Source organism: Onychostoma macrolepis, chromosome 02 (genome assembly GCF_012432095.1).
Source record: "Onychostoma macrolepis isolate SWU-2019 chromosome 02, ASM1243209v1, whole genome shotgun sequence".
In the NCBI taxonomy this organism is placed as follows: domain Eukaryota; kingdom Metazoa; phylum Chordata; class Actinopteri; order Cypriniformes; family Cyprinidae; genus Onychostoma; species Onychostoma macrolepis.
The window spans coordinates 28,606-46,394 of NC_081156.1; the positions used below are offsets into that span (position 1 = coordinate 28,606).

The window sequence follows — 17,789 nt, forward strand, 5'->3', positions numbered from 1 at the left end:
AACCCGATACTGGTAGGCTTCGTCCCTGAAAGCGAACCTCAGGAACTTCCTGTGTTGTGGCAAAATTTCTATATGAAAATAAGCGTCCTTTAGATCGATTGTCACAAACCAATCCTCCGATTGGATGTGAGAAACAATCATCTTGATTGTCAGCATTTTGAACTTGTATGTTCTGAGGTAGCGGTTCAACCCGCAAAGATCTAAAATCGGACGCAACCCCCCATCTTTCTTGGGAACAAGAAAATACCGGCTGTAATAGCCTGACTGTCTGTCTGGCAGGGGAACACGTTCTATGGCCCCTTTGACCAGCAGAGTTTGCAACTCCTGTGTCAACAAATGCGCTCATTCCGGTTTCACGGAAGTGGAGACCACACCGTTGAAACGCGGAGCGCAAACTGAATCCTGTAGCCTTTCTCTACAGTCCTTTCTACCCACGGAGAGATATTTGGCAGTAGCTTCCACGCTGCCAGCTTCTCTGAAAGGGGCACTAATTCTGACACTTCGCTTTGATGGGGGAATGTTAAGTGTCTGGCGTCCTGAAACGTGGCAGGAGGCAACCGAACACCTAACATTTCGCTGGAGACCGCCGGTCCCCGAAACACCAGTGGCGGCGGAGATTGTACAGCGGCCCCCTGAGGGTGCCAGGAAGGAGCCTCTACTCTCTGTTGGAATTTTACGCGCCCCTCCCTGGGGGGACACACCCCCTGGGTCCTGGGCGCACCAGCCTCAGGACTTCTTTTTATCGGAGATGATGCTCCGCAGGTCCGGTCTCTTTGAGGCGGATTGAGAAGCGCAGCGAGCCGCTCCCCGGTCTCTACGAGGGGGCGCACGACACGCCACACTCTCCTTCTGGGCTTCTCGCCTCAGAAGAACCGGACCTTGTCGGGACTGGGTGGCCGACAGTCCCGACGCTTGAGCACGGAGGGGGAGGAACCTCATAAACGCTTCTTCGTAGCGCTTCGCCTCCTGAAACCTAGTGGCGACCGTGTTGACAGCCTCGCCAAATAGGCCGTTAGGCGAGACGGGGGCATCAAGAAGGAAAGATCGATCCCTCTCCTTGATGCCCGTGAGGTTAAGCCACAGATGTCTCTCCGTGGAAACCATGGCAGCCATAGAACGGCCGATGGAACGGGCCGTCTGCTTGGTCGCACGGAGAGACAGATCTGTGGCCCGGCGAAGCTCTGAAAACGCCTCCTTATCGATGGTGCCGCCTGTGCTCAAGTCTTTGAGCAGGTCAGCCTGATACGCCTGCAGAACCGCCATGGTGTGCAGGGCAGCACCAGCCTGACCAGCTGCCTGAAAAGCTTTCCCCACCAGCGAGGATGTCATTCTACAAGGCTTGGTGGGGAGCATAGGTTTTTTCAGGGAGGATGAAGTCCCAGGGGAGAGATAGCCCGCAAGCGTCTCTTCCCCTGGGGCATCATGCTGTAGCCCCGTGCCTTTGCATCCACGATAGTCGAATAAATCGACGTCGATGGTACGAAGACACGGGACGAATAGGGCTTACTCCATGAACGAACCAGCTCGTCATGGAGATCGCCAAAGAAGGGGAGAGACCGTCGCTGAGGCCCCTCCCCCTGACCACCTGACAGAAACCTGTCATCTAATTTTGAGCGTTTGGGGTTCTCCTGCTCCTGTGGCCAGTCTAGTTGTAGACGATCGACTGCTCGAGTTACCACCTCGAGTAACTCCTCATACGCTTTATCATCGCGGGAGGAGTGCTCTGAGGTGGCACTCTCCATCTCCACAGAAGCATGAGATGAAGAATCCTCGGCCCGTTCAGAAGAAGCGCCGAAGCGCGCTTCAGAAGCGGACGCGAGGACCTCGTGATCCGGCAAGAGCGCGAGAGAAAGGGGCGGACCCGTCTCACGCGCCTCAGCCAGATCAACACGCGACCCCCAGGATTTTCCCGAGGGAGCGGCGGCTCGCTCCTCTTTGAAAAAAGCGAGCCGCGCGCAAAGCACTTTGATAGGCAGAACATCGCAGTGCTCGCATTCTCCCTCGAGCCCGAGGGCAGCGTGCTCATCCCCCAAACACTCAAAACAGAATCTGTGACACGGAGGCACGCATCTCTTATAAGACTCTTCCATCTTACTAATATATATATATATATATATATATATATATATATATATATATATATATCCTATATAAATATATATTCCTTTTTTCTCTTCTTTCTCTCACACAACACACGCACACACACAATGCGGTCCTTGAAGACAAAGAAACCTGAGGATGTTTCTGTGTCACGTCTATTTATAACCTCGCAGGTGCATGTGATCATGACGTCACCAACCGAGGTTATTTAAGCCAATTCTTGGCGTTTGACACACGTGCTTCACAACCGGTCGAACAAAGAATGTTTTCCCATAGCGCTTTCAGCGCAGCATCGAGAGTAGCTTTTGATAGGGGAACAAAGTTTGAAAGACAGGTCTGATTTATGTCTTGCAAGAGATTTTTCTTCTGAGAACCATTTACACTTGATGATTGGCTTTCACATCAAAACAGTGCATGACGGAAACACTCAATCTTACAGAAGTATTTATAAACTTTACCTGCTTTAGTATGCTTATTTCTCTGCTTCTTCTGTCTTCAGCATTGTCCTTGCTTTGGTCTTCAGTGCTATACACAGTTTGTCCCATCCTGTAAATATTAAATGAATAATATCCCCGCAATGGGATCACTGCATATGCAAATACTAATGAACTAATAAAATAAAAGCAAATTCATAACTAAACTTTACACAAAGGTCACAAAGCAATTACCTTACAAACTTCAAAACCAATTCTAATCTCATGCTTACCACAGATGCTGGTATTCAGATTGTCATCATCAGTGTTGTAGCACACTTGATCTTCTCAGGCATTCTGTCTTCAACTGCACAATAGCTGAAAAACATCAAAACCAAAATTAGATTAGGATTAACATTTTTCTACAAATGTGGTTATGATATGCAGTAGTACAGTGATTGAAGCTCAATGTTTAAACACTTTGCTTTGGACGATATATTGCAGAGTCACATCCAGACAGGACTGCTATTGTCTCCAAACTCTTCCTGCAACATTACAGTAGGGCAGATATTAATGAATTACAGTGAACTGCATATAATACATTTAATACAGATTGTCAAAAAAATTCATGTTAAAACTTATATTCTCTTACTACCTCTCCCTTTACCTTGCTTTCTTCATGTTAGTGCTGCTACTTACTGCCTCCCTGGAGCTGCTACACTAATCCTCACTGTATCCTGTCTATCGCTGGTGCTGCTGCCGGTGTCCTCCCAGAAGCTGCCAGTCTACTCCTATCTTCGTCCTTCCTGCTGCTGTGGCTTCTGCTCTTCTTTTCTTGTAGCTCAGTGGCATAAAACCTCAACACAACCGTATATATCACCACAACATGACCATACGAGCCAACCCGGTGGCTAAGGCTGTTCGAGCCCCACTGGCACCGTTAATGCATGCTCAGTGTCCCCGGTTCCGTATGGCATAACACCAAAACACAACCATACGTGCCAACCCGGTGGTGCATCATCTCCTTGTGGACCGTCTCTATACTCCTCATCAGAGATGTGTGCTCTCTCCCGTCTCCGTCCCACGATCTCCTGCGACTCAAGAAACAAGGTTATATACTACATCAACCCAAGAACTGTTCTAGAACACAAGATACTCACCCGCCATTTCATTCTGCACCCGTTGCTGTTAATAAACTTATCTGTTTACCTGCTAATCCTCTGTCTGAGTCTCCTTCTGTAACAATAACAGTAGTGAAGGATCTATGCCAAAGGTATCCTACTGAAGATTTTATTTTTGGAGGGGATTTTAATATGGTGAATACGAATGGCGTGATAGATCTCCTTCAAAATACCTGAGACACCATTATAATCCCATATTGCTTGACTTCTGTAGTGTTTAAATTGATAGATATATGGCGCACTAAAAACCCTGGTATTCAAGTTTTCATGTGGTTTAAACGTGATGGTTCAGTCAAATCCAGGTTAGATTTCTGGTTAGTCTCTGAATTTAGATCTGGTCTGGAGTCAGACTCTATAGTTTCTGCTGCACCATTAACTGACGATTGTATGGTTAAGCTTATTCTTAAACCTACAAACGCCTATCAAAGGAGAAAAGGATATTAGAAATTCAATTCAAACCTTCTACATAGTGAACCCTTTTGTCATGAAATTATAGCTACAATTAATAACATAAATGGAGATTTGAATTTTAAAACTTATAGAGAGAAATGGGAATATTTAAAGTATGAAGTATGTCAGATCTCCATATCTTACGGTAAATTATTAAGCAGGAATAGAAAAAAAAAAAGAATTGGAAATTATCAAAGAAATAAACAGTATTTGTATTAAATCCTTCTTAAGTGAAAATGATAAACAAAAACTACTTCTGCTTCGATCCTCGTTAGACAACATTTATGTTGATAAAGCCAAAGGAGCATATACAAGATTGAGAGCAAAGTGGATAGAGGAGGGGGAAAGGAGTTCAGCATATTTTTGTAGACTGGAAAAAAAGAGACAAGAACGTAACGGTATTAAAACTTTACTGATTAATGATCAAGAATGTACAGATCCTGAAAAAAGTTCTAAGAAAATTTATTGTTTCTACAGTAATTTATACTCCTCCTCTTATTCACGTACAGATGCTGATGCTTTCTTTGATCACATTAAGGATTGGACCCCAACAGTAGATGAGAGTTTTAAAAATGTTTGTGATGCAGATATTAGTATGGAGGAAGTGGAAAAAGCAGTGAATTGTTTATCATTAGACAAATCGCCTGGTTCAGATGGGTTAACGAGTAACTTCTATAGGCATTTTTGGAAATATATTAAAGACCTTGTTTTTCATATGTTGAAAGAAATATCTGAATCCCACATTCTTCCAACTACTATGAAGCAAGGAATCATCACTCTCATCCCCAAACCTGGAAAAGATTATAAATTAATAAACAATTTTAGGCCCATAACCCTGCTTAATAATGACTATAAAATTTTAACTCATATTTATGCTAACAGGTTAAAAACCGGAGTTTCACAGATCATTTCAGAGACAGTCAGGTTTTTTAAAAGGCTGCTCAATTCACAATAATATACGACTTATGCTTGACTTACTGGATTATAATTATTTAATTGAAGATGGTTTCATTTTATTTCTAGACTTTTTTAAAGCTTTTGACATGATCGAACACACATTTGTTTCGTACTTAAAATTGTATTAATCTAGTTAAATTAATTTATAAAGACACGAATAGCACAGTTATATTACCACATGGTATGTCTCAATTGATTCTCAATTGACAAAGGAATCAAACAAGGTTGCCCCATCTCTCCCCTGCTTTTTATTGCTGCAGCGGAAATGCTCTCCATTCTCATAAAAAAATTCTGATTTTGAAAAATTTATTGTATTTGGCAAACAGTTAGTCATCAGCCAATTGGCAGATGACAACCATATTCATGAAAAACATTGACCTAGTTCCAAAAATTCTGCAAGTCATAGAGTTTTTCTCAAGGGCATCTGGCTTAAAATTAAATCTTAAAAAAATGTGAATTACTACCAATTCATAACTTTCCTCTATCAACCGTTTGCAATATTCCTGTTAAATATGTATGTACCTAGGTATGCACATTACAAAGGATAATACGTCGCTCAATCTCAACATTTGGAATACTTTCGATAAGTGTAAACTCGTGGTCTCAAAGAGATATTTCTATTATTGGCAGAATTTATCTTACAAAAATGGAATGGATTTCTAGACTCATCTACCCAGCCTACTCAATCTCTTTTACTAAAAATGCAATAAAAGCTATAAACCAAGCTAACTTTAATTTTATCTGGAAAAAAACACACTACATTAGAAAAGGAATGTTGGTCAACGAATATGAAGAGGGAGGACTAAAAGCCCTTGACATTGAATGTATTAAGGGTACAATTAAAAAATAAAATACTTTTTGAAAAATGAAAATTTTTGGTTTCATATCCCCAGTCAAATATTTATGAAATTAGGAGGTATCCATTTTTCCTTAGATGGGTCACGGTGCACACAGTAGGGAGGAACGAGGAACACACAGACGAGGATGAACTTCAAAATAATAGTCTTTAATGAGGACATCAGGACAGGTAAGACAAGGCAAAGTTGATACAGACAGGAACACCGGGGAATAACGAGTAGACCAGATGAAAACTAACTAAACAGGCAGGAACTAAATACACATGACAATCACTGATAATGACTAAACACAGCTGGACAAGACTTAACTAATAATCACACTTAACAAGGACAGGAACAAGACCAAATATGGACCCAAGAGGCGGGAACACATGACACACACACACCACACGACCCGACCCGTGCCGTAAAAGTTCCACCAGGGAGGGGGGTGGGCACTCTGGAGGCCCCTCAGGACAGACATGGACAGGAACACAGGACGGGGACCTCCAGAGTGGAACAGACAGACGGAAGCCATGGCAGGGCAGGGAGGTCAGGAGGCCTCGGTCCCCTCGGCCCGGCCACTCCACCCAGAGCTCTACTACAGGACACTGGCCAGACACACAGACAGGACAGGATAGCCCTCCAGGGCTAAACAGACAGGGACAGGACAGGCCACAGGAACAGGAAGCCCTCCTGGGCTAGGCTTGGAAGCCGAGGCTTCTTCTGGGCATGACAAGGAGTCAGGGGCCCTCACAAGGTCCCTCAGCAACCACCTCCACTTCTGCGACAGGGAGGCAGGCGGCTGGAATGGCCTGCGTGGCCACAACAAGAGAAGTCACCTGCCCCAGACGAGTCTCCGCGGACAAGACAGGTTGATTAAAACTGCTCCTGTGGGCACAACAAGACGGCACTCCTGGCCATAACGTGTGGACTTGATCCACAGGGACCCTTCACTGGACTGGAGCCAGTGGCGGCTGGCGGGCTTGAACTCCAGGCGGGCTTGCCATATGTGCTCCAGGTGGGCTTGCCATAGAGTCAGCCATAACCGGCGGACGACGGCGGCAACTCTCCCATGAACGGCGGCCTGAAGAGAGCCGCGGACGGCGGCAGACAGGAGGGGCTCGCGGCGATCCCGTCGAACTCCCACGCCCACCTGCTGTGGGCTACGGCGGGATGGACGAGCAGCGACTTCCTTGCCGCGGAACAGACAAGCAGGAACAAAACAGGAACCAAAATAAAAACTTTACAAAAAACGAACAAAACAAAATGAGGTGAAGGGGCCGCTTACTTTTTAGGTCTGGTCTTCTGTCACAGTGCACACAGCAGGGAGGAACACGCAGATGAGGATGAACTTCAAAATAATAGTCTTTATTGAGAACATCAGGGCATGAGAAGGGACAGGGACAGGGACTAACTAAACAGGCACGAACTAAATACACATGACAATCACTGATAATGACTAAACACAGCTGGACAAGACTTAACTAATAATCACACTTAACAAGGACAGGAACAAGACCAAATATGGATACAAGAGGCGGGAACACATGACACACAGGACAGAGGACTGACAAGATGTGATTATGACCTTAAAAAACTCCCTGTTAAGTTATCACTGTTTCATCAACAGGTTTTACATTATTGGAAAATGATCTATAAGCATAATTTCAGACCCCATAATGTCCCTTTATGGAACTGTAGATATGTTGTATTTAAGAACAAATCTTTATTCTACAAAAACTGGTGGGAGAAAGGAATATGGTCTGTCATGCAAATATTAGATAATACCGGAGTAATGTCTTTTGAAACTTTTAGTTCCAAATTTAATTTATTTGACAGAAAACAATATGATAACATCATCAAAGCTATCCCACAATCTATAATTCAGATGTCTTGTAATTTATCTCAAAATAATGGAACACTTTATCTTCCTCAGCTTTTGGTGAATGGAGTTTCTATTACTAACACAAATTTATCCAATACTGTAATTCGGAATGTTTTTGTTAATGAACTATATCCCTTTTCTTCAAATAAAAATGTAATATTCCAATATTTCTCTAAGGATGAAGTTAAAATTTTAAGAACAAAATATTTGAAATTTCCAGTTGCACCAAAAGCAAAGGAAGTCCATTTTAAAATTCTTAATGGAGTATATCCTTCTAGAGAATTTTTGAGATGTCGATTTGGTCTTGATATTAACAACTGTTCCTTTTGCGATGATCAAATTGAAACTACAGAACATCTTTTTTATGATTGTAAATTTGCCTGTGCCTTTTGGGAAAAAGTGGGCTCAATGTAGACCACATTTTTCCCATTTTATAAATGACTTTAAATTATATGTAAATCTCTTGGAACAAGCAAAAAAAAAAAAAAAAAAAAAAAGCACAGAAAACATGTAATGCTCCGAAAGCATTACATTTATGTAATTTTCTTCCTTTCTTTTTTCCTCTTTTCTTTTCTTCTTTTTTATCAGCTAATGTTAATTTGACATGAATATGTAATACCTCTTGTTCTTGTGGCATTGAATTAATAAAGCATAAAAAATGAAAAAATACATCCATACGATACTTCGAAGCCTCAGGCGTAACGTCACTACGCAAGAGAACTACAATTCCCACGATGCAACGACAGCGTATCATTTATAGGACCCGGAAGAAATGCGCAGTTGGTGGTGTTGTTCGAAGGTGTCGGACGAAATTTTGCTACAGATATTCACTCTGAAAAGCAGCTATAGATGGTGAGTTGTTATTTATGCTTATTAATATAGCTTTCCATTGGTATACAGGTGAATTTTATTGAAAGATACTGCGTGCTCCAGAATGAAGCTGTTAAGCTCGTTGTAAACAATTAGGTTGCCTCACACATTAGTAAATCCCTTCATTGATAAACCATGGATTAAACTAAACTCTAAACATGAGAAATGGGAGTTATGTAAGGGTGTTTCTTCAACCGCAAACACTTTTATGTCCTAGTGTTGACTTTCATTTAAACTTTTGCATGTTTATCTACATTTTTAAACGTGATGATCTAAACCAGAGGTTAAGTCCTCGGTACCCACGCTGCTCTGCACATTTTGTACGTTTCTCTTATCTGACACACGGTTCAGTTCATGGATCTCTCTCTACCAACGAGCTGATGATCTGAATCAGGTGCGTTAAATAAGGGAGACATACAAAATCAGCAGTGTGGGTTCCGAGGACTGGAGCTGTGAATCACTGATCTAAATGAACAGTGAAATAATCATAAAAAATTTCAATATTATATGAATGGGATTTTTCTTCTTTTTTTGTCAGTTTTTACACAATATATGACTGCTTCAGAAAGTTTTGACCCCATTTCTACATCAGTCAATAATTTTACTCTTAGGTTTTTATTACTATAGCCTATATTCCTTTTTTAAAAAATTTATTTGTTTCAGCAAGTTAGAGTACTTTTTTATTCTGTACGAAACTGAGTCAACGAAGAGCATTCTTGCTAAACATAAGACACTGAGAATTCATAATTTATTAACTTAATTCATAATTTACAGTTGTGTATTTAGGATGCATAAAATGCTGTAATGAAATCAGCCTTAGTAAAATTTTACAGCAGTTAATTCTCATACTTAATTCTATATCAAGCACAAAAAGCAAACAAACAAACAAAAACAAAAAAACATGCTGAACAAACTGTACAGGAGGTTCAACTTAGGGGGAAAATAAATCTAAATTTCTATTGAAGAAGAAAAGTGCAACACTCCCTCTACATTACAAACAGACTTCACTTTCTTAAACAATAGCCTAATGTTTTGGCCGACTTTAAAGTCTTCATAAGGCACATCCCAAGTTGTCTCCATTCAAGAGCACTTTTGTAAAGCAATTTATGTAAATTACATCACTGTTATCATTAACAGAAAATAGGTTCCAACAATGACAGATTTTCCCTGAATTAAGTGAACGAGAGTGTAAAAGTACACATGGACTAAAAAGTGACTAGTTGAATAAACATTTATAAACAGTATTTCAGTCATATTAAATATTTGTTTTTGTTTTTTAAGACATAGTAAGTCAAGATTTGATTATATGATAATTGTTGATTATTCAAAACAAAAGCTGCTCTGTTCCATTAACCGGTTGTGACCACCGACATGTTGATTCTTTGCAGAGATTATGGCATCTTCCCCTAAAGTAAAGAGAGCTACTAAACCTAGAGATGGTGCACAAAATCTCCTCCGATCCCAGAAGGACGCCTATGCCAGACTTCTGAATCAGCATCAGAATGGCAAGTTTCGTTCTTACTTGCAAGAGCTAGCGAAGCAGCAGGTGGAGGAGAGCTTGAGTACATCAGTTAGCAGGTCTGTGAATGTTGTGAGCAGGAGAAAAAAGGGCAATTCAGAGTCATCTTATTCTGTTGATAGCTTATCCTTTCAACCGAGTAGGCAGAATGCTGATGCCTCCATCTGTTTGCACACGGACAAAACCAGCTATCAGGTGACATGCACTGAAGACCAAGGCATGAAGCCTAGCATGCTGGAAAAGCATCCCAAAATGGAGCTACATAAGGCTACTGCACCCAAAAAGGTACCCTCAAAACAGCAACACAAGAGAAATGAAAAAGACATCAAAGTGAGCTCAAATCTGGTGGGATCTGAGGAAACTGACTGTCAACAGCTGAGCTGTTCGTGTGAGGAGGAACAAGCAAAGAACAAATCAAAGAAGAAGAGATTAAAAGGAAATTTAGTGAAAAAAGACAAGGGGGCATGTGGTCCTGAAGTTGACCTCATTATTGCTGGGAAATCACCAAATAAAAACATCAAAGCTCCTCATACTCAAGGTACTTACTGAAATGAAGAGCCAGTTTCTCAAAACCAAGCCTTATTTATTTCATATACATTTAGGCAACATCTGCATCAGTCTGGATACACTTGAAAATGGTGTTTTCATTTTAAAACGCTCTCCATCCACACTAGTATTTTCAAGCATTTTCCAAAATTTCTCATCCACACTGTAATGTCAGAAAATGTTAAATTTGCTTTACTGCGCATGCGTAAAGCCTCAAAAAAGCTCACTGGGAATAGCTCACTGCTATTCTTCTGGCTGGATGCGTTCAGGTCGCTCTCACTCACAATTGTATCTCTGACCTAAAACACAAATGCCCTCATGTATTGCCGCAAACAGTGTCATCTTTGCAGGACCGTGATATTAAGAGTGTACAAAGTAACACATCTAGCAATATAGTGTGAAAGTGAATCGCACATAACAGGCACAATACCAGTATAATCTTTAGGGCTGCAACTAACGATTATTTTGATAATCGATTAGTTGGCCATTTTTTTCTTTTTTTTGTTTTTGTTTGTTTGTTGACTTAATCGGATTTAAAAAAAAGCCCAGTTTTAATTTTTTTTTTTGACAAAAAAACACTTCAACATTCTGCCCAATGTCCTTCAAGCAAACGTGTCAACTGAATGCTATGAAAACAGTGCTTAATTTATTAGACCACCTGTCATAAAGAGAAAACGCAAATATTTTGGGAATCTGTCAAAAAAATTGTTTAAATCTAAAAATGTTATTGTCATTTATTGGGCAAATAAACTAAGTAGGCTAGTATTTATTCACAATAACAAAAATGTTGTCCTATGCCTTTCATAACAGCTTGCATTCTTGCTGGTATTGTTTATGTACTTTTTGACTGTAATTGGGTATCTTTTTCTGCCTTTTTCTTTTTTTTTTAAATGGGGGGGGAAAAAAGCAATAATTATTCGAGGACTAACCAATAGGCTTGGGCGGTTTCCAAATTTTGATACCGTCAAACCTCCTCCCTATTTTACCTCGGTATACGGTATTACCGTGAATAATAAAAACATTATGACATAAGGCTCAGACAGTGTCACCAAACTGTTGGCTTGTGCCTAAACCGTTCAGAAACTGAATACCAAACACTAATACTGAAACAATAACATGCACAACAATATTAACAACTTTTATTAGCAACAAATAGCAGTTTAGAAAAAAGTGCAAATACAACAGTCAAACAGAATTAAATTAACATAAACATCCATATTATTAAAAAGTATTGCAAAGCGGCTGTCGGTGGACCTAGATGTTGTTGGTCCTGCATCGGGAGGCGTTGAAACTGTTGCACCAACCTGATCTCACAGAATTCTGTGTAATGTTCACAGACTTAATTAACCTCCGAATCTGTGGTGACATCACGGAATCGCCGAAAATTCCGTGCTGGGCTCACAGAAGGCACCAGCCGTGGTCCATGCACGGATTCACTGGTTCAACACCAGCGCTGCATCGGACCACGTAAAAAGAGTGACTCCGATGCAGTTATACTTTCACTGGAGTACCTGATCCCACCCCTACCCTAAACCTACCCAGTTCTGAACAATAATGATGACGATAAATTTCCCAGTATCGCGTCGGCATGTTGATGCTAATGGTTTCCGTGCGTGAGCACGGCTGATGCCTGTCACTGACTTACATTGGTATCACTTCTGTGAGTCCATCACGGAATTTTTTCTGTGAGCCCATCACGGAATTTTCGGCGATTCCGTGATGCCACCACAGATTCGGAGGTTAATTAAGTCCGTGAACATTACACGGAATTCTGTGAGATCATGTTGGTTGCACTGAGTGAACTCGGGTCCATCCTCGCAGCAGTGTGAGTGGATGGTGGTTTCGTATATGCGACCTTAGGTTCGAGGTATTTCCATCTCTCGCGGTCACCTTTTTGTTGCACAATTTGCAAATTGCCTCGTCCGTATTTACCACCTCTCCCTTCTCGTTCGGTCGAAACCCGAAATACTGCCAAACTGCAGAAGTTGTGTTCTTTCTCGAGACCAGGTCACTTGGTGCTCGACTCGCCATCTTTCCCCCTGTCTCTCTTTCTCCTCCACGCTGTCACGTGATGACAACCAAGCATATGCATTTTTAGGCATTAAATAAATTATATTTAATATATATCCTCGTCTCCTATATAAGTGCATTGTTTTTTACGACGGTATAACGGTATTGAAACTGATACCGTTGCTATTTTTAGATCCCGCGGTATACCATATTACCGTATTACCGCCCAAGCCTACTAACCAATACAGAAAGCTAAAAAATGATTTTGGTAATCACCAATACTGTTAGTTTAGAGCAGCAGTGGCACAAACCTTAGATAATTTTGTTTTTTAAAACCTTACATAAATTTGTTAGGCGCTGTATAGTGAATATAAATCGCTACATTAAAAATTAAAATGATGATAAATATAATAAGGACGAATAAAACCTAAACCCAGTGTTAACCAACAGGTAAGAGTAATGTTCTGCAGGAACACACGTTCTCTTTGATCACAGTCACGTCTTCCGTAAAAGGCGGTTATGAAGCATCTGATATTTATATTCAGAATTACACGCTGTATCCCTTTACAGTTCCTACTCTCATAAAATACGTGCGCTACCTGTTGACTTTTAAACCTTAATTTAACATTCAACAACAGCTATTTCAGCACAATGAATGTTTTTGCACTGAGTAGCTACTAACTCCTCTCCTCTCTACTGTGTTGCGCGTCAGACAGACGGAACGTGCAGTATCAGGACGGACCTTTATGCAAAAATGGAAATGCTTGCGTGAATTTGTGACATTTACAGATAAGGATATGACCGTAAACTGAAAGTTTTTGCGCTGAGGACGAACACGTATCTGTCACAGCGCCTGACAGGGCAAACCATTACGCTAATGCATTAGCTTAAAGCTTAAAATAAATATTTCTTATGTTTTGAGCAGCTTGGATCACGTACTTCTACTGCAGCATCTCATTCCGTTTTCTCCACTATTTTAGATGCATTTTGTTATCAATAATAATCGATTTTATCGATTTGTTGTTGCAGCCCTAATAAACATATGTATTGGTTCAATATGCGTCACGTGACTAAACATGTGTCATCGTTCTCAAAAGGCTCCTTTTTACAGTCCACACTACAACGTGAAAGCGGCATTATCAAATGCATCTACTTTGGAGAGCGTTTTCAAAAAGCTCAGTTTTTCTTGACAAAAACACCAATGTGGATGGAAGGCCAAAACGATGAAAAGATGCGTTTTCAAACGTAAACGTATTAAGCTCATCGTTCTATGCTCAGGGCTGCTGAAAGGGTATGCCGCAAAAAAAAAAAATCATACTGACCTTAATTAGGGCTGGACCAGATTATTCGAATATTTGTTCTTTGGGTTGGCATTCGATTTTCAATTTTGAGATTCGAATATTTTATTTATTTATTTATTTTTCTTGAACACCTCGCATCCCCCGCGAAACTGTTCTCATTTGTGCTTGAATATGAAATGCCCATGAGTGAACGTCATGCGTTATGATTCAGTTCACCTGGAAGAGAAGACAAAAATGTCAAAGACCTCAGCTGTGTGGGAGGGAGCACTTTAAATTGAGTGAGGACAAGACAAAGGCAGTGTGCCAAATATGCGATTTTAAAACTGGCCTACCACAACAGCACATCAAGTTTGAAAAATCACCCGAGTTCTGTAAGTAGCCTACAGGTGCTGGTCGTATAATTAGAATATCATCAAAAAGTTGATTTATTTCACTAATTCCTTTCAAAAAGTGAAACTTTTATATTATATTCATTCATTACACACAGACTGATATTTCAAATGTTTATTTCTTTTAATTTTGATGATTATAACTGACAACTAAGGAAAATCCCAAATTCAGTATCTCAGAAAATTAGAATATTGTGAAAAGGTTCAATATTGAAGACACCTGGTGCCACACTCTAATCAGCTAATTAACTCAAAACACCTGCAAAGGCCTTTAAATGGTCTCTCAGTCTATTTCTGTAGGCTACACAATCATGGGGAAGACTGCTGACTTGACAGTTGTCCAAAAGACAACCATTGACACATTGCACAAGGAGGGCAAGACACAAAAGGTCATTGCAAAAGAGGCTGGCCGTTCACAGAGCTCTGTGTCCAAGCACATTAATAGAGAGGCGACGGGAAGGAAAATGTGGTAGAAAAAAAGTGTACAATCAATAGGAATAACCGCACCCTGGAGAGGATTGTGAAACAAAAGCCATTAAAAAATGTGGGGGAGATTCACAAAGAGTGGACTGCAGCTGGAGTCAGTGCTTCCAGAACCACTACGCACAGACGTATGCAAGACATGGGTTTCAGCTGTTGCATTCCTTGTCAAGCCACTCTTGAACAACAGACAGCGTCAGAAGCGTCTCGCCTGGGCTAAAGACAAAAAGGACTGGACTGCTGCTGAGTGGTCCAAAGTTATGTTCTCTGATGAAAGTAAATTTTGCATTTCCTTTGGAAATCAGGGTCCCAGAGTCTGGAGGAAGAGAGGAGAGGCACACAATCCACGTTGCTTGAGGTCCAGTGTAAAGTTTCCACAGTCAGTGATGGTTTGGGGTGCCATGTCATCTGCTGGTGTTGTTCCACTGTGTTTTCTGAAGTTCAAGGTCAACGCAGCCGTATACCAGGAAGTTTTAGAGCACTTCATGCTTCCTGCTGCTGACCAACTTTATGGAGATGCAGATTTCATTTTCCAACAGGACTTGGCACCTGCACACAGTGCCAAAGCAACCAGTATCTGGTTTAAGGACCATGGTATCCCTGTTCTTAATTGGCCAGCAAACTCGCTTGACCTTAACCCCATAGAAAATCTATGGGGTATTGTGAAGAGGAAGACGCGATATGCCAGACCCAACAATGCAGAAGAGCTGAAGGCCACTATCAGAGCAACCTGGGCTCTCATAACACCTGAGCAGTGCCACAGACTGATCGACACCATGCCACGCCGCATTGCTGCAGTAGTTCAGGCAAAAGGAGCCCCAACTAAGTATTGACTGCTGTACATGTTCATACTTTTCAGTTGGCCAAGATTTCTAAAAATCCTTTCTTTGTATTGGTCTTAAGTAATATTCTAATTTTCTGAGATACTGAATTTGGGTTTTTTCCTTAGTTGTGAGTTATAATCATCAAAATTAAAAGAAATAAACATTTGAAATATATCAGTCTGAGTGTAATGAATGAATATAATATAAAAGTTTCACTTTTTGAATGGAATTAGTGAAATAAATCAACTTTTTGATGATATTCTAATTATATGACCAGCACCTGTATATTGTTGGTGTAAAAAAACGAGCTGCTTTTATCCACCATGTTAATCAGTAATTTTACACATGATAAAAACGTGCACTTAATTTGCTTGGGAAATACTTGCAAATAACGGAGAAAAGAAAGAGAGAGATACCAGATGCCATAGTGGAGTTCATTGCTAGGGTTATGAGACCCATTCATTTAGAAATGTGAGCTGTCAAGTCACCTTTTATATAGCGCTTTTAACAATACAGATTGTGTCAAAGCACTTAACAGTATCAAATTGGAGGATAGAGTGTCAGTAATGTATAATGATAGGATTAAACACTCAATTTTCAGTTAAAGGCATTTCATTATTGAATTCAGAGATGTCATTGTCTAGCTCAGTTTAGTTTAAATATTATCTGTGCAATCAAATCGGCGATAATCGCTAGAAATTAAGTGTCCCCAACTGAGCAAGCCAGAGGCGACAGTGGCAAGGAACCAAAACCCCCTCTGAGACAGAATGGAGAAAAAAAAAACCTTGGGAGAAACCAGGCTCAGTCGGGGGGGCCAGTTCTCCTCTGACCAGACGAAACCCGCAGTTCAAAAGTTTATATTTCTATTTTAATTTTGTTGCAATTTCTAACAATAGAAGTATTATGTAGTTAGGTATTTTATTATATTTTTAGTTATTTTGTTATATATTTTTTTTTTTAGTTTTATTGTATTTTAATCTAGGTTTTCGCTGGGGATATGTCTCTGGGGGCCATCTGGGTATCCTGGTCTCCATTGATGATCAGGGCTGTAGACATCATCTCTTGGTGCTGATCCACCATCTGATCGGATACGGGCTGAGAAACAGAATAGGAAAGAAACAGACAAATATTAGCATAGATGCCATTCTACTTACGATGTAACGAGTACATTGTGTGTTATGGGGAGTGTTCCCGGTTTCGGTTGATCTAATTAATGCAGCCTAACAATCGTTTAACGGATTTGAATAATAGAAGCGTATTGGTGTGTTATGTGTAAGCCAGGCTAAAGAGATGGGTCTTTAATCTAGATTTAAACTGACAGAGTGTGTCTGCCTCCCGAACAGTGTTAGGTAGATTGTTCCAGAGTTTGGGTGCTAAATAGGAAAAGGATCTGCCGCCCGCAGTCGATTTTGATATTCTAGGTATTATCAAACGGCCAGAGTTTTGAGAACGCAGTGGACGTGGAGGACTATATTGTGATAAGAGCTTGCTCAAGTACTGAGGAGCTAAACCATTCAGGGCTTTATAAGTAATTAACAAGATTTTAAAATCTATTCGATGTTTGATAGGGAGCCAGTGCAGTGTTGACAGAACCGGGCTAATATGGTCATATTTCCTGGTTCTAGTAAGGACTCTAGCTGCTGAATTTTGGACCAACTGTAGTTTGTTGATCAAGCGTGCAGAACAACCACCCAATAAAGCATTGCAATAGTCTAACCTTGAGGTCATAAACGCATGAATTAACATTTCTGCATTTGACGTTGAGAGCATGGGTCGCAATTTAGATATGCTTTTGAGATGAAAAAACGCAGTTTTACAGATGCTAGAAACATGGCTTTCAAATGAAAGATTGCTATCAAACAGTACACCTAGGTTCCTGACTGATGAAGAAGAATTGACCGAGCAGCCATCAAGTGTTAGATAATGTTCTAGGTTATTACATGTGGGGTCATCCAGTTTTTTTTATATCGACTATGCATTCCGTTAGTTTCTCAATTTGGTGTGTTTCACCGGGCCGCGAAGACT

General features: G+C 40.7%; 1 protein-coding gene and 1 long non-coding RNA gene across 4 annotated transcripts in view; one reads left to right on the forward strand and one right to left on the reverse strand.

Moving 5' to 3' along the window:
- Positions 1 to 2,569: 2,569 nt before the first annotated feature.
- LOC131532397 (uncharacterized) lies at positions 2,570 to 3,671 on the reverse strand. The gene is made up of 3 exons (XR_009268889.1): positions 3,213 to 3,671; positions 2,807 to 3,058; positions 2,570 to 2,646 (listed from the first exon to the last, which is right to left on the reverse strand). It is a non-coding gene; the product is annotated as an uncharacterized LOC131532397 (long non-coding RNA).
- Positions 3,672 to 8,546: 4,875 nt separating this feature from the next.
- dis3l2 (DIS3 like 3'-5' exoribonuclease 2) overlaps positions 8,547 to 17,789 on the forward strand; it is a 163,866-nt gene continuing 154,623 nt past the window's right edge. The window contains exons 1-3 of one of the 3 annotated variants that reach the window (XM_058755140.1): positions 8,547 to 8,677; positions 10,084 to 10,273; positions 10,358 to 10,752. In XM_058755140.1, the coding sequence (XP_058611123.1) occupies positions 10,089 to 10,273; positions 10,358 to 10,752 (580 nt within the window). In that variant the 5' untranslated portion in view covers positions 8,547 to 8,677; positions 10,084 to 10,088. Of the gene's footprint in view, positions 8,678 to 10,083; positions 10,753 to 17,789 lie in introns of all 3 variants that reach the window. The other 2 variants (XM_058755132.1, XM_058755150.1) reach the window with 2 other exon arrangements.